The 27630-nt window shown below is 46.5% G+C and overlaps 1 protein-coding gene across 2 annotated transcripts in view; it reads right to left on the bottom strand.

The window, feature by feature from the left end:
• Positions 1-27630, bottom strand: part of GALNT10 (polypeptide N-acetylgalactosaminyltransferase 10) — a 137283-nt gene that overhangs the window by 42403 nt on the left and 67250 nt on the right. Inside the window, exons 2-5 of one of the 2 annotated variants that reach the window (XM_066590449.1) lie at positions 25305-25367; positions 13105-13204; positions 11952-12090; positions 3069-3235 (exon numbers count right to left, since the gene is read on the bottom strand). In XM_066590449.1, coding sequence (XP_066446546.1) covers positions 3069-3235; positions 11952-12090; positions 13105-13204; positions 25305-25367 — 469 coding nt within the window. The remainder of the gene's footprint in view (positions 1-3068; positions 3236-11951; positions 12091-13104; positions 13205-25304; positions 25368-27630) is intronic. The other variant, XM_066590450.1, reaches the window with a different exon arrangement.

The following is a 27630-nucleotide window of genomic DNA, read 5'->3' as shown; positions in this document are numbered from 1 at the left end:
CCATATTGTAGTGGCCCAGTTTGGAATTACAGGCGCAGCTCCCATTTAATTCAATGGTAGCTTTCCCTGCATTACCAAACTGGGCCACTGCAATGTTGACAGCGCTCTATACAATAGCTAAAAGTCCCGGACCGCGCTTTTAATGTAAGTTTGCATCAGGTTGGTAGCCGTCTCTCACCAAATTAAGATCAGTCGATTTCTGAATCCATTACAGTTATTAGGCCCCATTTTTTTTCTCTTTTTTTACACCATCAGCTGGGTTTAAGGCCCAGGACCAAGTGACGTAAATTTATGGTGCTTGGTCCTAAATGGGTTAAGGTGCTGCCCACCGTAGTCCTTACTGAACCCACCAAGACTGGCTGGAATTGGCCATTAAAAAGCTCACATGTATGGAGCCTTGGAGGCTCGGTTAGAGCCGCCAGCACAGATCTGACATGAAATACTGGATGAAATAGCGCCGCATGGTACATGATTTAGTCGGGGAAAACTTTAGCCATCATGCTGGAAGTCAGATGTACTCCCATTATAGTCAATGGTGTCAATGGCTCCATGGATGGAGCGCAGGTATGAAGTCTGAGTCTGGATAGTTACTGATCACGTCTTCAGCTGTACAACCACCTTGTCTCATCTTAGCAATTTATAGCTACTGACGACAAATTTGGTGCAGAATAACCACTTTTTATGCTTCCCAATAAGCGCAGGTTTTTGGGGCCATGAAGAATTCTTACATTTTGTTATGCCAGTCTGTGCCACCAAGCCGCTCCTCACAACTAATACCCATCGCCCGTAGCTGGTTCCCAGCGCAGCCGTCTGGATGAAAGCAGCAGGGATAACCGGCGCTGCTCAGAAAGAATGGGAGGTAAATCTGATTCACGGCCATTTATATGCTCAGTCTAAACTGTTAAGGCATCAAGCGTCTCGAGATTGAAAAATAAGAAAAAAAAAAATTGAATCACTTCTTCGGTTTCTCCTTCTAGAAAAAAAAATGATAATTCACAAAAATCTAGTGGTTGAAAAGAGTCTAAACACTGGCCTCCGGCAAGCAATTAGTGCCTCCTTGTATCTGATTGAAGGCTTGAAGAAAGAAATGACTTTCGCTGACTGCGAGGACTTCTGGGACAAGAGAGTGCTGCAGTGTCTTATGCGCCTCGCAGAAAAGAACTTTCACGGTCTTTAAGATTGCGGCTCCCCCCAGGACTCAGCCACAACGTGGCCAGACAAACCGATCAATAACTCTGCCATTAGGAATACAAAAATATATACTATACGTTGCTATTGGCGTCGATTTCAACCAGCAAAATTGCAAAAGCGGTCGTCCATCTTCAATTGCTGTTGGCCGAACACTCGTTCAGCCGACAGCTTCGCCCCCACCCCCCTCATACACATGCAGGCATGTGTCCTCAATTGGTAAAGGGGAATAAGCTGCTGCCAGACTCCTCTGGCATTGGCTTGTCTACCCTAAGAACAAAAGGATGGGGCATGCTGAAAGTCAATATGCCCGATCTTTCTTTCCATAACATCCTCTGTTGGAGAATAGTCTCACACGCCCATACACATATGATAGTCAGCTGGTCCCACCAAAATCGATGGCATTGTTCCATTTTCCTCCTATGTGTATGGGCACCTTAAACCCGATTGAGACCAAGTGCTGTATATGTATAGCGCTTGGTTCTGGGCTTCAAACCCACATGGTTGTAAGTTTACTGCATGGGTTTATTTGCTTCTGCAATTTAGCAGAAGCAGATCGCCTGCTCCGCTGTTAGAGTCAACCGGGGACTCCAAGGAGAAGGCAGAAGCGATGGCGCAGGAAAAGTAGAGGTTTTAAAAAAACAAATCTGTACTGCGCATGTCTGACAGCGAGCCGTGCGGACCATCTGTAGTACAAAAAAGGGACCCAGAACTAGCTGACTGGAGGGATGGCAGAGAACAACTACTGCAGAAATTAATACCCCCCCCCCCCCCCCAACTTGAGCCCTGGGACAGCATTTCCAAAACTAGGGGTTCACTTTAAAGGTGTTATCCCAAGATCTAACGTTATCCCCATCCACAAAATAGGGGATAATTTTATGATCTGTGGGGGCCTCATCACTAATCCTGAGAAGTGGGTCGCATGTCTCCCGTCCTCCTCACTCAGGGGTGTATTGTATCCCCCTGCAGTGAGGAGGTTGAATAGAGTTGGTGGTTGTGCATGCCCACTGCTGCTCCATTTACTTTCAGCGGGACTGTCAGAGATGGCCACGTACGGGCACTCAGCAATTTCTGGGACTCTGTAGCTCTGCTGTGACAGGGGATCCCAGCAGCCGGTTCGCGTAGTGGAAGAACGATTTCCACTTTCACTCTTTAGTACATAGTGCTCATTGAGCGCTGTGTACTAGAGAAAGGAGAAGGCAGAAAGGGTTAAAAACCACTCCTGCTTTCTCCTCCTAATAGCTGACAACCCGACATGCTTCTAATTTATTGCAGAAGCAGAGGATTTAAACCTGCGCCGCTTTTTTTTTCTTCTTTTTTTACACCATCGGCTGAGTTTAAGGCCCGGTACCAAGTGACGTAAATTTATGGTGCTTGGTCCTATATGGGTTAAGGCGATGCCCACCGTAGTCCTTACTGAACCCACCAAGACTAGCTGGAATTGGCCATTAAAAAGTTCACATCTATAGGCCACCTTATAGTCTGTCCAACTCCTTTTGGGTTATTTTGGATATGCTTTCATAGGTTTAGTGTCCCTTTGAGGTACAACTTTTAGCAAAGCCATCACAGAGAAAGCAAACTTTACCTTTTTTATATAATGACATGACTAAAGGAGTGGAGGGGAAAAAAGGCATTAAAAATAAGACGGGCTGTGTCAGAGGTTTCCGTAGACTGCGTACAATACATTAAAGTCATCTACGGCTTTAATGTGAGTTTAATGTTCCTTTCCTCTCTATCGGGTTCTATGACAACTGCAGAGAAAGGACCTGATGTTCTTTTTGAAGTGCTCCCACAATGGTATCTGCACTCCTGCATCCCTTTGACTACCTTAAGACTCCTTCCTCCTCTGCCACCGGGGTGCATGGAGGACGCACACGCACCTTTGTCACTGAAGTCATCCACCAGCACGATCTCAGCGATGAGCTCCGGGGGCGAGCGGTTGAGTACGCTGTGCACGGTCCGCAGGAGGGAGGACCAGCCCTCGTTGTGGAAGGGGATGATCACGCTGGTGTTTGGCAGCTTTGCCGAATACAGCTTGTTCTTGCAGCTAGGAGAGAAGACATAAAAGGGACAGCTGTCAGCTTCATATGCAGAACATGCCCTGAGCTCATGTCAAATGAGGACAGCTTGGTAACGTCTGGGAGAACACCAGCCGAGAGGTGTGAAAGTACAGATGGGACTCACAATTGGCTGTTTGCACAGCTACGTGTAGTGATATAAACAGGGGAGTCGGATGCGGCGCAGGTCTCGGCGAAAGGATGCAATCTGCCAGCCTTACCATCAACCACTGCAATACTAGATAATCTACCACTAAGGGGATGAGCGCTAGAAGAACACCATCTTGGATACTTTCTAGCACTCCATCGTTAAGACATAGCTCTTAGCCCAATTTACTTATTAACAAAAATCTGGTTAATATTGCCGAAATGAATAAATGTAAGGCTGTGTACATGGGCGGAGGAAATACATGTCACCATTACACACTAAATGGGAAACTACTGGGAACACTGACAGGGAGAAGGACTTGGGGGTTTTAGATAACTTAACTGGAGCAACCAGTGTCAGGCAGCTGCTGCCAAGCCAATAGGATCATGTGGTGCATCAAGAAAGATCTAGGGGCGCATGACCAGAACATTGTTGTTCCTCTTTACAAGTCACTGGTCAGACCACACACGGAATATCGTGGACAGTTTTGGGCACCGATACTCAAGAAGGACATATCAGAGCTTGTGTGGGTACAAAGGCGGGCAACTAAAGTAATAAACGGAATGGGCGGACTACAATACCCAGAGAGGTTATCAAAATTGGGGTTATATAGTTTAGAAAAAAGATGAGGGGCGACCTAATAACTATGTATAATATATCAGGGGGCAATACAGAGATCTCTCCCATCCCCGATTTACACCCAGGACTGTGACTGTAACAAGGGGGCGCCCTCTACGTCCAGAGGAAAGAAGGTTTCTACACCGAAATAGGAAGGGGTTCTTTACTGTAAGAGCAGTGAGACAATGGAACTCTGCCTAAGGACCTTGTGGACTCAAAAGAGTTTAAGAGGGGCCTGGACGCCTTTCTTGAGTGGCATAATATTATATATTATACAGGGATTATTCTGATTGCAAGAATGGAGTCAGGAAGGAATTTTTTCAATTAAAATTAGGAAAATAGGTTTTCTTTCGCCTTCCTCTGGATCAACATTGTGTGTGTGTGTGTGTGTGTGTGTGTGGGGGGGGGGGGGGGGGGGGGAATAGGTTTATAACTGGATGGATATTTGTCTTTTTTCAGCTTCACAAACTATGGGAGGCATGTGCCTCTTCATATATTAGGTGCATTGGGCACTGGTGGAATGAGGTCAAGGTTGCAGTTTAAAAAGTTCCCTCCCTATGTTACTATGTAATAGGAAAATGCATGATTTAAAAAAAGGGGTGGCCCAAGCCGGACATCCCCCTTGAAACATAACAGGTCCCTTAATGACAAAGTAAGTTCTCCTTTTCCCCAATAGTGATGCTCTGATTAGAGGGATTCTATCACCAGGTTCATATAGTCTGAGCGACGGGCAGCGTGAACCCGGGACAGGGACGCCTGATGTCCCCATGGGAGTTTTACTATGAAAAACACTGTGGTGTTACAAAATAAATAGACTGAAGTCTGATTCAGAGCGGAGCACCGAGGCGGCCGTGCCGGCTCCTCCTCACCAGCTGCATGCAGGGTGACAGCTCCTTCCCCACATGTCAGACTTAAAAGAGTATTTATGCTGAAACGCTGTGGCACCCACGAGGGCAACAGACATCCCTTTCCCAGGTTTATGCTGCCTGCGGTTTGGGTAGCACAAACCTGGAGACAGATTTCCTGCATTTGCCGCGCGAGCTCGACTCTGGCAATGCGTCAGGACCGGCAGCTCTCGCGGTCTGTGTGCCTGCACCGCCAGTCCTATCACCTGGGTTGCGGCGCAGGGGAACCCCGGGCTTTGTGACCTCCCCTGGCCTCTGTAATCCTGGATGCCAGCTCCGAACGCACTACCGCACTCAGGGAGTGGGCGCCTAGGTAGCTGGGTTGCTGGGGATGCGGTGGTGCCAGCCCCCACCACGTCGCCATTACCATGACACCTGGGCGTGTTCCTTCTGTCGCTGCCTGTTTTTAGCAGGCGCCGGGGGCTGCTCACTCCCGGCGTCCTGTGATGGGTTCCTGCTGCTGTCAGGCTCCCCGCCCCAATCAGCTGCCGGGGCAGGAGTTCTGACAGCATTTAAACTGCTCAGTTTCCTTCTGACCTTGCCAGTGTATGTTTGGGTCTCCAGCTACACCCACGTTACCTTGAATTGATGTCCTGTTTTGACTCACTTGCTTTGAACCGGACTTAGACTTCGCCTGATACCGTGTACCGCTGACCCGGATTGCCTGACCTGCTTTTGTGTTTGTTTGTTTTCCTGTATTTGTCTGCGAGTCTGACTCCTGCCCCGCATCCCTAGTTAGCCTAGGGACTGTCGCCCTATGGTGGAGCCTAGGGGGACAGGTAGGTAGGGACAGGGGTTGCGGGTAGGACTACAGACTTCCACCTGCCCGGATTCCAGTCGTGACAGCATGAGCTTGGTTCCGGCAATGTATTTTATGGCATGAGCTTGGTTCCGGCAATGTATTTTATGGCATGAGCTTGGTTCCGGCAATGTATTTTATGGCATGAGCTTGGTTCCGGCAATGTATTTTATGGCATGAGCTTGGTTCCGGCAATGTATTTTATGGCATGAGCTTGGTTCCGGCAATGTATTTTATGGCATGAGCTTGGTTCCGGCAATGTATTTTATGGCATGAGCTTGGTTCCGGCAATGTATTTTATGGCATGAGCTTGGTTCCGGCAATGTATTTATGGCATGAGCTTGGTTCCGGCAATGTATTTATGGCATGAGCTTGGTTCCGGCAATGTATTTATGGCATGAGCTTGGTTCCAGCAATGTATTTATGGCATGAGCTTGGTTCCGGCAATGTATTTATGGCATGAGCTTGGTTCCGGCAATGTATTTATGGCATGAGCTTGGTTCCGGCAATGTATTTATGGCATGAGCTTGGTTCCGGCAATGTATTTATGGCATGAGCTTGGTTCCGGCAATGTATTTATGGCATGAGCTTGGTTCCGGCAATGTATTTATGGCATGAGCTTGGTTCTGGCAATGTATTTATGGCATGAGCTTGGTTCTGGCAATGTATTTATGGCATGAGCTTGGTTCTGGCAATGTATTTATGGCATGAGCTTGGTTCTGGCAATGTATTTATGGCATGAGCTTGGTTCTGGTAATTTATTTAAGGCATAAACTTAGTTCTGGTGATGTATTTATGGAAGGAGTTTGGTTCTGGTGATTCCTTTATGTTATGTAGGTAACCTTAAAGATCCAATGCAAAACATCCAATTCCTGTAGTGTATTCTGTGATTTAGAGAGACTCGGGCGTTCTTCAGCCTTGTACAAGGAAAAAACTGCAGATGGTGGCGAGACATTAAATTGTTAAGACAACTTGCGCCACTTTTTTTTGACACTATACCGATGTCAGCAAAATACATTACATTGAAGATTAAATTACATTTGGACTCCAGGTCACATCGGTTCACATCCTTTATGAGGACAAGGTTTAGCCTGCTCCTGTATGTGCCATCGTGTCCTCGCCATTCTGAGCTGCCAGTAATAGAATAGTACAAGAAAAGGAGACTGGTCAGAGCCATACTGGGCTTATGCCGCCATAGGTAATGTTACCGATCCCTATGCACAGCAGGAAGTCCCTTTCCTTAATACCAAGCCCGTCATAAAACTATGAACATTACTGACAGACATCCGAGTCAAAAGGAAAACTCAATAAAATACTGGCTGGGGAAAAAAAAACTAAAGTAGTAATTCACACAAAGTGTATATTTGGTTCATGTTTTGCTGAATCTACAACGGAGTAGACTGACGGCACAGACTCATACTGTGTTTCCCCGAAAATAAAACACTGTGTTATATTAATTTTTGCTCTAAAAGAAGCACTAGGTCATATTTTCGAGGAATGTCTTATACTTACCTAGCAGGCACGGTCCGGGTCCCTCATGCTGCTCTCTGGAGCTCTGGAGTCCCGCTCATACATCATCACTTCCTGGTTACGGGATTCAAAAATCCCGCCTCCAGGAAGCGATGGCTGTGACTGGTTCTTTGTCTACTGCTCAGCCAATCAATGCAGCGCTCAAAGGAACCGATCACAGCAATCACATTGATTCATTGACAACTGCTCAGCCAATCAACAGCCATAGTGTTGCGGAGGCGGGATTTATGAATTGGCTAGCCCTCTTGTACTGCCTCTAGCTTAGATATATGATGTGAAACAGGCGGGCATGGAGGCTCCAGTACTCTGTTTGGCCGCCTCTAGCTTGGATATAATATGTGATGGCAGGGCAGGTAGGTTCTATTACCCTGTTGGGCCGCCACTAGCTTGTATACAAGATGTGATACGGATGGGCATGGAGGCTCTAGTACCCTGTTGTACCACCTCTAGCTTATATACAAGATGTGATACGGATGGGCATGGACGCTCTAGTACCCTGTTTTACCACCTCTAGCTTATATACAAGATGTGATACGGATGGGCATGGAGGCATACCGGTTCCGTATGGTATCCTGGGGTATATCGCTCCGCATTTGCTGTAACTGAGCCTCTAGACTGCACAAACTCGTAGGCGTCCAGATGGTCCCAATACATGTTCTATTGGTGATAAATCTGGAGAACGGGCAGCCATGGAAGTGTGACAAGTCTGGAAAATGCCTCTTGGAAGCCGCCATGAGAGGAACACATGTGGCTGCAGGATATCCTGAACATATCGCTGAGCTGTCATTGTCCCTTTTACCACTACCAGGGGCGACCGATTGTCGTATGCGATGCCCCCAGAGACCATACCACCAGCAGGGGGCAGTGTGCCGCTCCACAGCAAAGGCAGGATTGAGATGCTCACCCCGAGGTCTCCAGACACAAACTAAACCTGGATTAGTCGTTGAAGATAACCCGGTTCCACTCTGTAGCAGTCCAGTTTCGTGGTTTACGACACCACTGAAAACGAAGGAGACAGTGTTGTGGGCGTCATAGGCAGTACATGTAATGAGTGCCATGAGACCAAACGTCTTCCAGCCAAGTGCCTGGAAATGGTTCAGACAGACACCGGGGTGTAACGATGGCGCCACCTGTCTCTTGATGACGCACAACCAAACAGTTGGAGCTGCTCATGCTGGTTGGATGATCACACGATCCTCTCTACTGGTGGTCTGTAGGGGGCGTCCTGAGCCCGGTCGCCTTGTGTGCCCTCACACATCCACTGATCCCAACACCTCCTAAAAAGTCTGCTCAGAACGGACCAGTTAAATGGCAATTAATCGAAATAACCTTCCAGCTTCCCTTCTCAGACTCGGGGTGAAATCTCTTCTCTGCGTCGTAGAGGCGTCTAGTGGTCAGCAAGCTCTACACAAGCGGAAGAAGAGGTCACTACACACAAGGAGCCTCGGAGAGCCACTTTTAGGGTCTCAGGTGACAAGACCGTTCATCTAAATCACAACTCTCATCATTTGTAGATCTGCCTGAGATGGAACTGCATGCCGGGTTTTGCAGCAAAATGATAACTCCTTCTAGGGGCAGGATTTTTCTTTTGGCAAAGCGCGTATAATCTTATGTATCCCTCTCTCCGACTCTCCCGTTTTCTATCCCTCTCTTTCTCTGGCCGGCTGCACATGACCGGGTCGGATTCCGCATGCTGGAACCGCCGGCAGAATTCAGGTCGTCAGTCATGCGCAGTACAAGCTTTCTTTTAAATCCATGTTTTTCCCGCGTCGTTGCTAGGCGATGATGCGGGTACCTGCGACCTGTCCACGATGTCAATTGCAAATGGGTTGTGGGTCGGACGGCATCCATTGACTTCAATGGAGGCCGTCTGTGCAGATACCGCAGAACAATGGAACATGGTACGATTTTTAAATCCGCTCGCTGGTATGCGAATGTTCTATTCTTTCAAGGTGTGCGGAACGCCATGAATCGTCTATACAGATTCCGCAATTTAAATCCGCCCGTGTGCAACCGGCCTTTGTTTTCCTCCTTCTGCCCAAGTCATTCCAGCTCTTCCTTTTCTACTCCTCTATTTCTCTCTTTCTATCCCCCTCTACTACTTCTTCTTCAAGCTCTTACTTTTTCTATCCCTCTTTCCAACTACTTTTTTCCATCGTTCTTCCTAGCTGTCTTTCCATCTGTCTTCTAGCAGCCTCTTTCTTTCCAGCTCTAGCTTCTATATCCGTCTCTTTACGTCTCTCTCTTCTAGCGATGGGCTTTCTCTGCCTCTCTTTCTGTACCTTACATCACCCACATTTTATATCCGCAGCTTTGTATATTCCCACACTTCTGCCATCTGTAGACATGTCATTTGTATCAGTGAGAAGCTTGGCCGTCCCTTGGAGTGAAGACTGCAGACTGCTGTCTCCTACCATCGTAAGGAGCTTCTCCTTAAAGGGGTTGTCCTGCGATAGCAAGTGGGGGTATACACTTCTGTATGGCCATATTAATGCACTTTGTAATATACATCGTGCATTAATTATGAGCCATACAGAAGTTATTCACTTACCTGTTCCGTAGCTAGCGTCCCCGTCGCCATGGCGCCGTCTAATTTCAGCGTCTAATCGCCCGATTAGATGCACTTGCGCAGTCCGGTCTTCTCCCTCTTGAATGGGGCCGCTCGTGCTGGAGAGCTGCTCCTCGTAGCTCCGCCCCGTCACGTGTGCTGATTCCAGCCAATCAGGAGGCTGTAATCGGCAATGGACCGCACAGAGCCCACAGTGCACCATGGGAGAAGACCCGCGGTGCATCGTGGGTGAAGATCCCGGCGGCCATCTTGGTAAGGTAAGTAAGAAGTCGCCGCAGCGCGGGGATTCGGGTAAGTACTAAACCTTTTTTTTTTTAACCCATCCCTTGGGTTTGTCTCGCGCCGAACGGGGGGCCTATTGAATAAAAAAAAAAAACGTTTCGGCGCGGGACAACCCCTTTAAGGACACGGCTCTTATTAGCTCCGCTGAATGCGTAAACCGAGTGCGCTAGCTGCACGTACTGAGAATTAAGATCCAGTTTCTCCGTCACTGCACTCCAAATAATAGGTTATACAAGAGGAAATCAGACGCCGTGCAAGCTGAACCGTACGGCAGCAGCACAGTGAGATGATGTGCTGGGCGCGGCGCGACCCCCTTACTGACCCATCATACGGTAATAACCTAAAACTTCTGGAAACACACAAAGTTTGCAAACAACTTCTAAGCTAAGGAAGCAATCAATCACTTAATTAAGGGAATCAATAATGCTATCATGTATTGCCCCCTATTATCAGCCATTTGTAGCGCGGGGAGAAGGTGACTGTAGTCCTCACTGTCAGGAGGTCTAGAATAAGGTCTGCCCCAACGCCACTGAAAAATCAGGCAATGGGTCTGTATGGCGCCAGGTCTAATGGATCCTTCGTTTCCCTGTTTGACACTATAATACATGCCAGATTTCCTAATGGTAGGAAGCCGGTAAGTTAGGATAGGTCACCGATATCAGAATGGAGAGGGTCACCAAACCGATCGGCTAACCAATGGAGCTAGGCACTCCAATCAGCTGATCGGTGGGGGCGTCCGTAACTGGACCCAATCCATCGGCTACAGATAGCCTACCATTAGGATAATTAATTAATTTCATAGTACTGAAGTATCCTTTTAACACCTTCACGACCAAGGAGGTATATGTACGCCTTGAGTGCGCAGGAGTTGTATAGAGCAGGAGACGGCTCCTTACATGGCAGATGCCAGCTGACGCCAGGCTGCAGCAGTCACGATCAGCATCCACGCTGATCGAGGTTGTTAACCCTTTAAAGATTGGATTTTTCTGGAGGAAAAATGTTTATTTTTTTTTTCTTTATAATAAACTTTAGTTAACTTTTTTTTTTTACGCTACTTTTTAGTCCTTCAGGCGGACTTGAAGATGCGATCGTTCAATAGCTGGGACAGTACACAACATTACTTATGTAGTGCCTTTTACTAAGCCTGTGACAGCAGCGTATTAGACTCTACCGGATGCGGGGTCTAATAGAGTTGAGTTACATGGCAGACATGGAGGCCTTTGTCAGCCATGGGTATATTGCGATCACATTACAGGGTGGCGATGGGTGACAGAAAAAGCCCCCACCCACTGTTATCTGCTTACATTTTGTAGTTGCCATCGATTGTGGTATGCAAGGGGTTAAACTGCCAAGATCTGAGGTTTCTCTTTTTAAAAAGACATATGTGCATTTTTAAACGTCCATTACTGAGGTTAGTAAAAAGGTATATTGCCCTCACTAAAGGGGTTGCCTAATTATAAACTATTAACACCCCATCCTCCGGATAGATCATCAGTAGTAGATTGGTGGGGTTTAGCTGCCAGTGAGCCACTCTGTGAACCAATGCGCTCATATGTGACCAGATTCCACATCGTTAATGCAGTGGCCAGGCTTTGAATAGAAAACTAAGTTTTCATTGAAATGAACAGCACGTAATACCAAACTTGACCACTGCAGTGGGAACGGAGCTGTCTGCTTCCTGCAGAAATTAGCTCAGTGCACAAGTGATGGACCTCCGATGACCTACTATTGATGACCTAACAGGCAGCTATCAATGGTTTACAACTGAGCATGCACGTTAACCACTGACATCTATAAATGAGAATGTCACTGTCCTTTTATGCAAAGTCTATCCTTTTTGGATGATTTTACTTACTTTTGATGCCGGATGTCTGGAAGAGATCTGTTAAGTGAGATTTTATCGCTGACGTATATATTGAAGCCATTCTCCCGATACGCCTGTTCCACACGATCGCCATCGGTCATCGGGAAAGGTTTCCCCTGCTCGCCGTTTCCTGAGGAGATATTACATTTGTTCTAAGCGATGCACTAAGCAAACGTCAGACGTGTGTATGTAAGACATTGTGGCCCGTTTAAGCTGCACGTCCGTGGGCCACAGGTGACGCGGTCACTTGGATGTTATATGAGAAGGGGCCGTATGATGTGTTACATCGGACGGCAGGAAATGAAAAAACATGGCTGCCATTTCTTCAGCCTCCCTCAGTAGAACACAACTAGGGTGGGTTGATGATACCCAAGTATGGGGGTACAGGTGGGGCCCAATATAACAATGCTTGTTTCCATCAGGCTGGCACTAGGCCTTACAGAAATAAACAGCATGATATTCGGCTCTCTATGGCCCTGACCCCCGGGGGTCATCCACCCATCCTAGTTACATGCCAGCAGGGGTTTCTAAGTGGCTGCGCAGATGGCAGCCATGTTTTTTAATTTTCTGTACATTCCCGTTTAAGTAACTTATTTTTAACCTTAACCCTTTCCAATCCACTGTCTGATATCTGAAGACATTCTGATTGAAGGCTGTACAGCTCCGATGTCGGAAGATGTCCGGCAGGGTATTCTTACTGTATATTACTGGTCCCTCTTTTGTCGGGGGTCTGTCCAGCATGTCCCGTACCGCAGTACTGGCTCTAGCCAGCAGATGGCGCCATTGTATAATGGCAGAAAGAGAAAGCCCCCTAGGAAACCCTGAATCCAAAATTGGATTGCAAAGGGTTAAAATGGTTTATATGGGAAAAAAATCAAAATGCTAAGGGGTTAAACTGCCAGGATCTGAAGTTTCTCTTTTCCAATGTCCCCCCCCCGAGGTGCAGGGAGCCGTCAGATCCTCGCTCACGCGGTAACATTTTACTATATACATGACATAGGGATTGGTTGTGCCTATTGTGGGTTTATACAAGCATGATTTCTGCAGTCCCGTCTTGGCCATTTTTGGGTTTGTTATATCGGTTGATGAATGGGACTGACTTTTTTTAAAGAGACTATAAAGGATTCCCGACTTTCCACATTACCTATTCGATCGTGGTCTTGTCTGATGTACTCCAAGTCGTGCCAATCCTTCTTCCCCTGCCCTCTGACGAACTCATCCTTAAATCTGACTGCCACTGCCACCTGTAAATACAACAAGGACAGATGCTGTAAGGACCATTTACATGGGAAAATGCTTGACACACGTCACTCAATAACACCATTTCAGCTATTCATCATGTGACCAGAAAGTGCTGTAAATGCCTAGGAGTCTGAGAGGCGGGGCTTGTTGATTGGCATCTTGGAGTTTATTGAAGGGGTCAAATTAAAACCCATAAAAAACAAATAAAGAAAAAGTGAATATGATATGATTCCACATCCTTCTGTTCACCAATCCCCTCCATTGTCCACTTGTAAACTTTTGATGGCCCATCCTTAGAATAGGCTAGTAATTGGTAGATTGGTGAGAATCTGCCACCTGGGACCCCTGCCAATCAGCTGTAAGCTGGGCCTTTGTGCTCTTGCACAGGGCTGATTTCTGCAGGAAGCAGACAGCTCCGTTCTCACGGCAGTGGTCAGACTTGGTACTGCAGGCTAAGTTGCCTGTAATACAGCACATTTCTGCTGCAGTGGAATCGAGATCAGAATATATGCCAGGATGCATCTGGGCAGAACTCGACTCCAGACTTACCCCTGGATTTCACTCTTTCAGCTAAAGGGGTAAAACCCGTACCCTCTGGTGCGAATTTGATGAGGGTTTTTCCACTGTGGAAAACCCGCAACAAATCCGTCACACATGAACATCTCCCTACAGGGACACCAAATGGCACGTAAATAAGAATTAGGGCTCATTCACACATCCGTGTATTTTGTTCATGTGGAGTCCGTGTCTTCAATGGGCTGGACAAGAACAGTACACGGACCTACTGACCTTAACCCCTTAAGGAGTTCCCGCGAATGGATGTAAGCTTATGTCCTATGGATGGCGCGGGTTCAGAAGCGGAGCTTGTGCAATCCGCAGCGCGAGACGGCTGTGACTATCCTCACTGTTAACTCCTTACATGCTGCGATCAATGTTGATCGCAGCATGTAAAGGGTTTACAGAGGAAGGGCGCTTTCTCTGCGACGACAAAATTTGTAGCATGTCCCATTTTCGCCCACATCACAGTGACGAATAGGATATGCGATGACCAATGTCCGCGAGGCTTGGACAGCTCATGGACCGCCTGATGCCTATGTAAGTAAGCCCTTACTAGACTCACTCCCCCCACTCCTACCTTACCCGCTATTCTTCATTTGAGGTTCTAGAATTCGGGCGGCTCAGGATGAACCCAGATACGGTGCTTCATACTCTGCCGCTGGTTGCGGGAGGCCATAAAAATGTAGAATTTAGAGAATTCGATTTTTTTTTTTCCTAAATCCCCAGTAATTATCTCCGGTACACCGCCGCTACACGGGTTCCTCGCACCTACAGGGGCCTCACAGAACTAATAACGTCAGGATCAGCGAGCAAAAATAAATATCTGCGGAGTGCGGGTACACTTAGCCCGACCCGTTAAAGCCCCCGAGATGTTTACACCAATTAAGCTGTGAAAACGAGCATCGCGGCGAAGAAGTTCCACTGGAAAACTAATTAAGGAAAAGTGTTGGCCCACGTGACGGATGTAACGGTGGAGAAAACACATCAAATCCAATTACATCATTAAAGACATTTATGGTTATTAAAGGAAAAAATAAAAGCGTAATAACCGCAACTTCTCGCCGACGGCTGCGGCTAAATGGTGATAATTACAATAGTAGATGAAATACTTGAAATGAAGAATGTGTGCTGTAATATCTAACGGGACATGGAAGTGCGTTCGGCGGAGGCGACAAGGCAGCGGTCTGCAAGGTGGAAAAAAATGGGAGCCTGCAAAAATGGGACTAGTCCGGTTGGGTCTTTTTTTAAGCCGTTTTTGCGCAAGCCAATTTTTTTCCCCTTCTCCAGCTTAGTCCTGCACATCGCTGGTGGGATCTTACAAATGATCCCTCGAAGAATTGATCGGCCACTTACTGCATGGCCAAAATGTGTATGGACAGTTTATTGCTGGGAGGAGCAGCACAAGGAACTTTACTTCTTCTGCAACAAGTTATAGCAGTTTTAAGACAAAATTACATTTCAGGACCGGATGGTAAAGGGCTTATTATTCTTCTGTCGTCCCTCCGGTCCACCGTTCCCGTTTTTGGCCATTCAAGATGGTCAATGTAATCTTCAGATATCTTATTTCCCTACAGTGCATTGGTGGTTTTAGACTACCACAGCACTAGATTTGCTCTCTGATTGGCCGGTGTTGGTCATGTGATAAGTGGTGTCTAATCAGAGTGTAGCACACAGTATTGCCATCTTGTACAGTTAGAAATGGGGTCCATAACCGGTGGATAGGAGAAGCAGCAGAGAAGAACCGCAGGTAATAAACCCCCTCCCTTTCCTGTCCTGGAACAAAATTTTGTCCCAAAACCGTAGGGTTGCTTGAAAGTTTTATATGGCAGACGATTAACAATGGGCCGTCAAAGGGAGATCTGGAAACCCCAGACCACCAGAGGGATACGCTTTGCAGTAGCAGGCAGAAATGCCAGAAGTACTTCAAAGTTATTATAATCCACCTTAGGGCTCCAACCCACTAGCGATAGGTCTTCTTGCGATGCAAGAGCGAGTGAAAACGCATGATTATGAAACCAATGATATCATTCAATGGTTTCATACTCATTTGCGCCGTGTACACTCAAGCCTCACAGCATTTAGAAAAACCTACGCTATCGCCCATTGCTTTCAATGGGGCTGGGGGCAGTAGCGCCAGCCCCATTGAAAACATAGGGGTTACATTGCACTCCCCTGACACAGCTGTGACAGCTATGGCAGGGAAGAGCTGTTCAGCTCTTCTCTCCGTCCCCGGCAGTAGTCTTCTGGAGGCCTCTGATTGAAAAATCCCTGCCTCCAGAAAGCGCTGCCTCTGATTGGCTCAGCGCTGTGACCAATCAGAGGAAGCCCAGACGTCATTGAATGACAGCTGAGCGCTGCCTGTGATTGGTCACAGCACTCAGCCAATACCAGGCAGCGCTCAGCCATTCATTGAATTTAAAAAATCATTGGTTTCATAATCATGCGTTTTCACTCACTCCGCATCGCAAGAAAACCTATCGCTAGTGGGTTGGAGCCCTCAAGGAGATCCTCCAATACATTTACTATTGATGATCTATGCTCAGGACAGCTTATCAAGAGTTGATAAGTGGTTGTCTGAAGCTCGGGATCTCTAGGCCCGCTGTTGGTACGGACAGTGCTGGAAGTAGACAGCGCTGTGCATACTGCAGTGGCCCAGCTTGGTACTGCATTGAATTCAGTGGGAGCTGTGACTGTAGTACCAAACCAGGCAGCACTATCTGCTTCCGGCGCTATCCACTGGAATGGCGATCAGTGGGGAACCCCTGCTGGTCAACTACCGGATAACCCATCCTGAGGACAGGTTATCAATAGTAAAAGTTCCAGACAACCGCTTTAATCTTTGATGTCCCTTTTGCATACATATTTACCAAGCTTTAACAGCATCACATTGACACAAGCACCGTCTAAGCCTGAGTCTTACATTACTCAAACAATTATGGAAGAACTGACGTAAATGCTGAATAGTCAATAGATTTGGAAGGGTTTAAAACGAAAATCTAAAGCAGCTCATTAAAAATTGATTGCTCTTTGTGTAATGAAGCATTAGATAAAAAGGTGCAACAGAGCACAGCAAATCCCCGACTGATTAATGTTCGCACGATGCGAATACCATATAGAGATTACAAAAAGAGATGGCTGCCCTGCACATTAATTGGCAGATCCAGTGGTTCCCAGGACGATCTATCGGAAACTGAATAGGTGAGGTGATCAACAGACCCCATCGGTGGTTTCAGGGGCGTAGCTAAAGGCTCATGGGCCCGGGTGCAAAACTTTATCTTGGGGCCCCCCAAACTTCTCTTAACCGTGGGTTACTATTGGAATAAAAGCTGATCATTCACGGAGGTGTCTCATCTTCCCTTCGTTCTTCTATAGCGGTGTGCATATTTGGGATGTGGTGGCCCGTGTGTCTCTGTCCCAGATTCCATACATCTGTTGGACGCTGTATACGGAACATATCCTCTACTAGAACTAAAGATTCTAGCAGGACAGTAACTGAAAATCTGGCATTCTGTTTCTCTGGTCCCCATGGTTAGAATTTTCATACTACCGTGTTTCCCGAAAATAAGACAGTGTCTTATATTAATTTTTGTTCAAAAAAGTTTAACTTTTTTACACGTACAGCTGCCTGGACACTATCTAAATTGACTTTTTTAATTAACTATAAGCAGGGCTTAATTTTGGAGTAGGGCTTATATTTCAAGCATCATGCTATGTCTTATTTTCAGGGGATGTCTTATTTTCAGGGAAACAGGGTAGCATTGCTCTTGATTGTGGTAGGTAAGCGGTTATCTGCCAGGATCTGAGGCTTTTCCATTCCAGGCCGTTAGAGCAGGAACCTGGCCGTCAGTAGTCACCTAAGCAATAGCTTTAATAAATGTATGTGCAGGTTTAATGTCTGTTAGTGAGATTAGTATAAAAAAAAAAAAAAAAAGAGTATTGCAGTCAAAAAGGAGTTAAAGTATAAACTTTTTAAAAACTTAGCGAAATGTCAGACGTTTTGATGGGTAGGGCTATCCCCAATCACCAAGATCAAAAGCTTGAGGCCTTCTACAATCCTCCTGTACATAAAGCGGGGGGCCGCATAGTAAGGATCAAAACGGGCCCCCATGGTACTTGTTTTCCAGTCAATGCCCTTTCGATAATGATCTTGCTTACGAATTAAAGGGAGCCCTATACAAATTCTCTTCCCCAGCAGCGAGGTTGGACATGACCAACTAGGATTGAGTTCCCTCTAGCCAAGGCCCCATAGAAGCGGCATGATCTGTCTCTAGGGTATGTACGACCCCATGCTTATATGTTATAGGTACAATGAAGCCTAAACAAGCCAATAGAGGTTAATCCAAGCCCCCTTTTATATTTTTCTCCTTCCAGATCCATCTTTCGTCTCAGGTTCTGGTAATCCCAGCTGTTTGATGACTGCGGCACGCTGAGGGTCACAGCTATACATATAGATGAGGGCTGTCAATGTTTTCGCCTCCCGCAGGAGCACTACAGTCCGCAGCGGGCGGCATTCCATAAAGTGTACATAAAGATGAGGCTTCGAGTCGGCAGATCGGGGGGAGATAAATAGCCTCACCTGTTCCTTACAGCTGCATATAACAAGCTCTTCATTCTAAGTGCGATTTGAAATGCATGACGCTTTCCGTCGCGGCTCCCGGCGGTAACCATGGAGTTGACTGTGGTATTGTGTCTTACACAAGTAGCACAGTGTTCCCGTCTGACTGCTGCGGAAAGCTCCAGACCATGACAAAAGTCACCGGCTCCCATCCTATATATAGCCGGCCATTTACCAACGCTCCATTGTATGCATCGTGGAGGCCAGTAGGTCACACTTGTTCCACTGTCATTTGGGTTGTGGTTTGGGCTAATTAGCTAATGAGGCTTTTTACTACAATGCTTATTGTCTCTCGGGGGGGAAAAGCACCACAACATGACTACTGCCCGCAGCCAGGACTGCCTGTATACATGGGGCACCTGGAAGCGTGTGGGCGGGTGTACACGTCACATGTACCCCGTTGCCCAACAGGCCACGATTCTGCCAGCTCCACCATAGGGTGCAATCCCACCCAGTTATGTGAACGTGTCGGAATGCACTGGCAAATTTGCCGAATGTAGACATAGACCAACATTGACCCGGAGGTCAAGAGTGTCCTTTAGGTCACCATCAGGGTCGTATACTTTATTTCCTCCTCCTTCTGTATAGAGCAGTCAACTATAGCAATCATATATACCATGATTAAATATAATATATGGGGACTGTAACTGACAACCTATACTTAAAGGGGTATTCTCATCTTGGCTTTCATGGCCAAGATGGGAAATTTCAGCTTTCACTTTCCAACCACCTGAGCGCTTCAGGACAGCGCTGTTTACATAGCAGTGATTGAGAGCTAAGGAAATAGCGCTGGGCTGAAGGGGTAGGCTGCCTGCATAGGCTCTGGCCGGATGGCCGCTAACTATAGCAGTGGTTTCCCATCTCGGCTATGGAAAGCTAAGATGGGAATACCCCTTTAAGAGTATGTACACACCTTACGGATTTTGGTGTGGAACTGCACCAAAAGCTGTGTCAAAATCCACACCATGCGTCGGAGTGATCTGCTTCTGCTCCATACCCCTTATCCTGAAAATAGGTAATCAATAGTACTTGGCTGGAAAACCCTTTTAAGAAAGGCCATCAATCTTTGATCAATCGGAGATCAACCTCCCAGATCCTCATCGGTACTGCAAGCTCATCCCATTCAAGAAGTCCCCTTCATTGCACTAGTCAATAGGAGTCCTAGAGGTTCCCCACTCATCGATCAACCATTGCTGGCCTATCCTTATCTCATCACAGGGTGTCCCACTCCTCCAATGATCAACTGTAATATGTGTTCTATTTGCCCCACAGCACCCCCACAGGGAAAATGAAGGATTACATGTTCTCACTGAAACTGAGCGCTGGGTCCTCCAAAACAAGAGCCGCTCTTTGTAGCCCATTTCTGCTCAAGGGTATTTGCAAGTGGACCACGATGACTACTCAAACCTCCATATTGAATACATATAGAGGCAGGGTCTCTTATTTAGGCTCGGTGCCCATTCCTGGCAATTTAAGGCAAATTTGAAATGCACAATCCAAAACCTTCCCAGAACTGAATATGTTCTCTTGCAGTGAACGGTTAATGACGACGATACACGGCTTCTAATATTCCCAGACCTGGAGAGGAGAATATCTAGACGTTTGATTGACATGCGAGACAGTTCTCATATCTGAGTAACAGGTTTTATCTACATTTCATCTTTAGCTCGCGCTTCCAGAAAATGGTTGGAGAAGTATTTTTAGCGATGGATTATAAATTTAGCCCATGTTCCACTATGAGACTCGACGGTACACAACCAGACTTCATGCGGTTCGGCTTTAAAGCCCCAGCAGGGGTTGGTCATTTTGTGCTCGACATGTACTAGCGTTGTTTATAATACCCTGTGCGGAAAACGCGGACGGTATAAGTCACACTAAAAATTATCTGAAGGAGAAAACTACCAAATACATTGTCCATCGGTGAGGGTCTGTAGTTTGATCGATCCCCTACAGAGGGTCTGCTTATCTCCATACGTCCAACAGAGGGAGCGGTAATGACTACACATGATAACTGTTCCAATCATACAGGGACACTCGGGACTCCCTTTCTCGTGACTGGTGGGGGTCCCAATGGTTAAACCTCCACTGATTGGACACTCATTACCTATGCTATCCTTACTGATTTTTGTGAGAGACCCCATTTAAAGGGAACGGTCCTGTGTGATGAGAACTTAAAGTGATATTCAGCTTATCCAAAGTTGTTGTCAAATGAATGCTAACGAAAAGTTAAGGTTTCAATGTGGTTCTGCTTTGGATTTAATGTCGGTCGCTCTATAAACCATCCCCTTCTCCTGGCACCTCAGAAGTGTTTATTCCCAGGTTGCCCCTGGATACGTCCTGCAGGCATTCCAGCGCTACCGGTTGTTCTTGCTCTGTAGGAACGACTAGGGATGGCTCTCTTTCTATTCAGCTCTTGGGACCGGATTGCTGACCAATAGCAGGGCAACGCTTAGCGGGAAAGCACACAGGAAGAAGATATAGAGCAGGGAATTGTGGGAAATGTAAGTGTTGGACATCCTGGAAAATAACAAGGATAGGAAACTTCAGGAATAGAGGACGGTATAAGAAGGCAATGCCTGCCAGATTTATACCCGTCAACATGGCAGAAGCACCTTTCATATCTGGAATTTATGAACATTTGCTTCAGAACCAGAATAGTCCTTTTAGGGTCTTTTAGGAATGTTTTTTTTTTTTTGTCCGATCATTGGGCCATGTTTTGGCAATCACCCGAGAAGCAAACACTCGTTCATTAGGTGATCACATCTTTTAGGTGGCACAAAAAATGTTTGTTGTCAGCACATCTCCCCGTATGAATGGAGGATGTGCCGCTGACAAAGATTTAGGTCCATGGATACCAACGATTGAATGAATGACTTCACCCTAATAAAGTCCAGTGTGAGGGCCAGGCAATCTTGTTGATCATCTCTTGATCTTTTAAAGGGGTTGTGCCTAGTTATAAAGTTATGCCCTACCCACAAGACCCTCACCAATCTAGAGAGCAGTAGTCGTTTGGTCCCCGAGTGAGATAACGCAGAAACGCGGCTCCATGCAATGACAGCGCCGGAGACTTACGAAGCGCTTAACCAGCGCAGTTACTGGCGTGGTCATAAAAACGACTGGGCCGGTAGCATGCCTACATGACCTCCCCTCTGTTCCTCACTCTCAGGAACTAACTGGACCCCCGTTCTGGGGGTCTCAGCAGTCGGGACTCATAAAGTTAACCATTATCTTGAGGATAGGGAACGACTTTATAAAACTTGGTACAACCCCATGCCTATTACACAACCCTATAACTGGGCAAAAATGCCAATGTTTTCCGCTGAACCCAATGCCCGTTTGTCGGGTAACGACATCTTTTATGTGGGGCAAAACAATTCTAGTTGTTGGCTGCATATATTCCCGCGTGAAAGAGAAATCTGCTGTCAACAATAATCAAGCTCTATGGGGGACGAAGGAACGTTTGTCCGCTAATGCAGCCCGTGTGAAGGCCTGGCAAACGAGCGCCAATCTCACTGATTGGCGCTCATCGTTGAAGAATTATTAATGTAAAAGGACCCTTACTCGTTCCATCCGTCCAATTCACTGAAATTCCCACTATATTTCCTCCGCCAGGACGTCATAATTGAGCAGCGGAGGCGATCCGAGAGGCTGGCAGGATCTTACCTTTATGCAAGCCCCTTAAACAATGACTCCTCAAGTCAGCGCCTGGGTCGGTGCCAGCTCCCTATTCACGTGTAAATAATGTGCATTCACCTGTGTAATAGTGCGTGTATTGTTCGTAAAACTTGCTGCGGTCAGGCATCCCCCAAGGAAGGGCTCGGAAAGTGCTGCTCTAAAAGCCTTGTGCGCGGCTACCTGTGACCACATTTGCAATTATATTGTGTGGAACTGCAAAACTACAAGTTTGATTTCGGAGATTTAGAGGAAAGCAGGAGGGCACATTAGCAGTACGAGTGGCTCAGGAGTCAATGCTTCAGGCCTCTCCATCTTAACACGATGCCACCCGGCTTTCCACAGACACTGAATGGCAGACATCTGTTTTGTAGACTGCTACATTGCGAGAGAGAAAAAAAATCACAAGTTGCTAAATATTGCCACAATTTGCAAGGTTCTGTAGCGCATGTTTTTCTATAGAGCCGTCCTTTCTGTTGCATCGCATGAAAACATGATTGTCGTGCAGTGCGATGCAACTTTTGCAGTAGGAGGTCCTACTGCAAGAGCCCTAAAATAAGCCCTAGCTGCATGAAAAAAAAAAATTTATATATATATCCTAACAGCCACTGTCTGTTCCACCGCACGTCTCCTTCCAGGTCCCCAACACTTGTTTGAAATCTTCTGTCAGCACTTCCTTGATTGCAGGTTTAAAGACCCCGCCTCCAGTTAGCTTTGGTTCTGATTGGTTCTTGAGAGCCACGGCTCAGCCAATCAGAGCCAGTGATCGATGAACCAATCACAGCCATTCAATGGTTCTCCAGCGCCGCAGCTCGGCCAATCAGAGGTAGCGCTTCCCGGAGACAGGGTTACGCAAACCTCTGACCAGGAATCATTGCCTGAAGACAAATGCCGGGGACCTGCAGAGAAGATGTAAGGCAGAGCTGACAGCGGCTGTCAAGTGATGTATCTGTTAGGGGGGGAGAGATATGCGGCTAGGGCTTATTTTTGGGATAGGGTGACATAAAATCACAATATTGCTGCACTTTTTCGCGGCGATATCACCATCACCCGTGTTAAAGAGGCCTAAAAGTTCCAGGTGGACATGGATGAAAAATCTAGATAATTAGTTGCAAGAAAAAGTGAACCCTTTGGAATCACTTCTATTTCCGCACCGATAGTTAATAAAATGGGGTCAGTTATCTAATTCACAGTTATAGACAAACCCAACCTAACTAACATACAAACCGTTGTACCAGACCAGTCTTGTATTGAGCACATTGAGAGAAAAAAGTAAGTGAACCCTTGAATTTAATAACCTGTACATCTCCCCTTTAAGCACCAGTCACTTACAACGAATTTTGGACCATTCCTCCCTGCAATTGTGCATCAGTTCTTCAATATATTTCTGGGATGCCTTGTGTGCATAGCCCTTTTCAGGCCATGCAATAGAATCACAGAGTTAAAAGGAGTTGTCTGAGATTCAGACTCTTTATAAAAATGGGTCTCCCATGTGCAAACTATAAGAACGAATAGTCAATGCTCCCCCCACCAGTGGCTCCAGGTCTCCCCCAGGGCATATTTCCAGGAGTGCACAACTTTTTCAGAGCTGAGGGCCACATTGGCATACTGAACCACTTCCAAGGGCCGCAAGGGTATTCCCCCATCTGAGGCATTAATGGTTTAGTCTAAGTATATCCCATAATAAATCGAAGTAAGTTCCACTTACTGGGAAAATGGGGGTCCACCTTCCACCCAATCAGCACTGCAGATATGAGGAGACATTGCATGCGGCTCTCCCCATTGTAGATGATGGATATCGAGGTAACGGCTTGGCATTTTATAAGTCCTATGAACTACAATGGAGAGAGCTTCATACATATACGATGCCTCTAACTCGTACACACATTTCTGGAGTGCCAAACGAATCAAGAGACTTCATCTTCCTAATATATAGGGGGCCCAGACATGGCTACACGGAGCACCCTTAGTAGTTGTCCATTCTTGTTGCCCTATGTGCCACTCTTCACCCTGACATGGAAACTACATGTGAGCGGCCACGCATATATATTTCTGTGATCAGATGATTGGGACCCATAGAATGGCATTGTGGGCCACATGCTGTACACCCATGGCGTATTGCTCACAGGCTGCAGCGAGGATCGCTGAGCTCCGTCACTGGCTGCTGCAGCAGCCTGTTTACAGGACGACAAAGGCTGGCTGCAGCCCGTAAATATTCCGCCTACAGGGGGACAAGCAGAGTTCTTAATTATGTTTTGCACATAAAGAAGGTTCTCAGTCTGATACACAGCTTCTTTCTTAAGGTCAGAACTTTGACTTGGCCCGCCCGAAACAAATCATCTACTTCTACTATTCTGTAGCTGATTTACTGCGCCAGGAACTCCACAAGACTCAACAGAAAGAAGAACAAAAAGTATTGAGCTCATACTTCATTTTGGGCTGTGCCTCTACCATTCCGAGTGCGTTTTCCCCATTTCATATGGCCATCCGATAATCTGGAACCTATCAGGATGTTGGAATTAATGGTATTTTATAGTGCACACATCTCCAAGACATCCATACAAAGAGCATTCATATACCATCTGCCGTCTCCACATGTTCAATATGTGAGATTCTCTTGAAGTACGATATGTAATCAGCCGTCAGAGCTTCATACGTGCGACTTCAAGCTGACTGATGAAACATCTTCACGTTCTCGACTAGGGAAACGTCACCTTGGGATATCTAGAACACTGGCTTGTCTTAGAAATGAAACCTGTTCCCGAAGACTTTCAAAGCGGAGTACAGATAAATCAATAGTATCTACGTCAACTAAACCTGTCTAAACACAGGCGCGGAATAGAAAGAATTCTTTTTTCGCTTCGGGTCAAGTGGGTTTTGTTGCATTGAGACGTTATGACAAAACTGAGCAAGTATCTGCACAAGTAACGAAGATTAATCATGTTCAACTCAAGAGAAAAGCGGAAGATTAGAATTGGCTGTTCACAAGATCTTTTTAAGCACACTACCCAAAAAGCAGGTCGGTCGGATCCCCAGCGATAAACTGATTAGTTTAATTCTCTTACAGCACCTCTGCAGGAGAAATGGAGCATTACAATGTTGGGTCCTCCAAAGTAGTTCTCCTTAAAATAGGAGATGGGACTAAAATACTGATCATCAATATACGATCAGTGAGTCCACACAGCATATTAACATTACGTTCAGACCCAGTCCCAAAAGGGCTTAAAATGCTATATAATGAAAGGAGTAATGCTCACCTTGCGAATCTCCTCAAACTCCCGTATCAAATCTTCCCGGGCCCATCGTTGTTTTCTGCTCACCTAGTTATAGCAACAATACGATGAAATTAAATGACTGCTGCAGCGGTGATAACAATGATGTCATTACATCATGCCTATAGCTAGTGGCTATAGCTGTCACACGTCGTGTCGACAAGTCACTGCTCGAGCTATACGATTGGAGACCGATGGGGACCCAGAGAGTGTTTGAATGGGGGGCAGAGTAGAGAGCTGCTAACAGAAAGAGTTTCTGGCAAACCCAGCCTGTCCATCCATGTATTACATTCATTTAAAGGGGTTCATTGGGACTCCAACATTAATGAGCTATCCTTAGGACAGGTCATCAATATAGGATTGGTGGGGGGCTGCTGCTCAGGACCCCAGTAGATTAAGATGTATGAAGCAGCACAATGCTCAGGTAAGCGCTGCATCCACTTGACTGCATACCCGTAACAGCACCATCTCTCATAGCGGCTGTGCCGGATCTAGCACATCAATCACATTCACTTGAACAAGCCTGAGCTGCTGTTAAGCCATTAGACCTATCAAGGTGACATCACAGGCCTAAGCAGCAGTGGCGCTCGCCTGAGTCCTGCAGCCTCCTCAAACTACTGATCAGGGGACCCAAGGGGCGGACCCCCACCGATCTCACATCGAGGACCTTCTTGAGGATAGGTCAGTTCCTTAGACACAGACTAACAAACACATATAATTCCAATCACGACCCCCATCATAGAAGGGGGGGAAGGTGGAATTATTTAAAGAACCATATATAGGACCAGGTTCTTTTGCCAAAAGAGGTCAAGAATGAAACCAGTTATCCTCGGCGTCGAAAATTAAGTATATATGCCGTGGACAACCCGGGTTTCTTAATAAGAATGTTGTTCCTATCCCTTATGCATAAAGACAGCCGCTAGAATCGTAGTCAAAAAATAGGAGCTGGTGATCTCGGTTCTGATACACGATTCTCTTAACAGAGCGCGGCAGTCTAATGCGTCACACTGTTTGAACATATACGGGTGACTACGGCTGAGGAACTTCTTTAGGAAGCTATAATCCAGATCGTAGCAAAAGGACAAATGGTCCAGCGTCTCCTTGAGTTATGTCACTTGGGTGACAAAAGGTCAGAGGGCAAATGGTCCAGCGCCACCTTAAACAATATCGCCTGGGTGACTGGGGGCCAATACACTACTGGTAAAGACATCAACCAGAGGAAAACCGATCTAGATAAACAAGTTCCTTAATTCGGGAGATCAAGAAAGACGTTCAATTTTCAAAAAAGGGTTTCAAAAGGTTCGACGCGTTTCAGCTACGAATGGAGTAGCCTCATCAGGAACCCTAAAAAGGTCAAAAAATGAAGACCTTAAAAAATGAACTCCTAAGTGTGAAGATATAAGCCAGGGGAGCGGGAGGTAGACGATCCTAACACTAGGTAACAATATAAAATGACCCAATTTCCCCCAATAAATCAGGAACAAAATAAATAAAGTAGCAGCACCAGCCTCAGCGGTAGGCCGGCGGCTAATGACCAGCGCTGTGTCTTTGTGAGCTTAATATAGTCATGTAACCCCTCCCCTCTAGGGGGTATGGGACCTTTGCACCAATGATGTTCATTGGGACATGTAGCTCCACCCATAAGGGCGGGATAGCAATAGTCCACGTAATCAAATCCTCCATCAAGTACTAAAAGAATGTGTGCAGCCAGATCTGTATAAGAAGGAACATTCATTCATAGTTTGGCTTACATCAATGAAGTCTACTCTAGGGGCACCATGTCCTATACTCGTAGTGTCTTGGTCATCTGTTAGCCGCGGTCATGTGAGCAGACCCAGTCACGTGACTTGCCCTGCGTCATTACGTCAAGGAGGATTTGATTATGTGGACTATTGCTATCCCGCCCTTATGGGTGGAGCTACATGTCCCAATGAACATCATTGGTGCAAAGGTCCCATACCCCCTAGAGGGGAGGGGTTACATGACTTCTGTGTTGGTGATAAAACCTTCTGCCCTCTAGACATAGAGGGCGCCCCCTTGTTACAGTCACAGTCCCGGGTATAAACAGATGATGGGAGAGATCTCTGTATTGTCCCCTGATATATTTATACATAGTTATTAGGTCGCCCCTCAGCCGTCTTTTCTAAACTAAATAATCCCAATTTTGATAACCTCTCTGGGTATTGTAGTCCGCCCATTCTGTTTATTACTTTAGTTACCCGCCTTTGTACCCCCTCAAGCTCTGATACGTCCTTCTTGAGTACCGGTGCCCAAAACTGTCCACGATATTCCATGTGTGGTCTGACTGGTG

Source organism: Eleutherodactylus coqui, chromosome 2 (assembly GCF_035609145.1).
Source record: "Eleutherodactylus coqui strain aEleCoq1 chromosome 2, aEleCoq1.hap1, whole genome shotgun sequence".
Classification (NCBI taxonomy): domain Eukaryota; kingdom Metazoa; phylum Chordata; class Amphibia; order Anura; family Eleutherodactylidae; genus Eleutherodactylus; species Eleutherodactylus coqui.
Note: the sequence above shows the minus strand (reverse complement) of the source record. Positions and strands in the feature narration are given on the sequence as shown.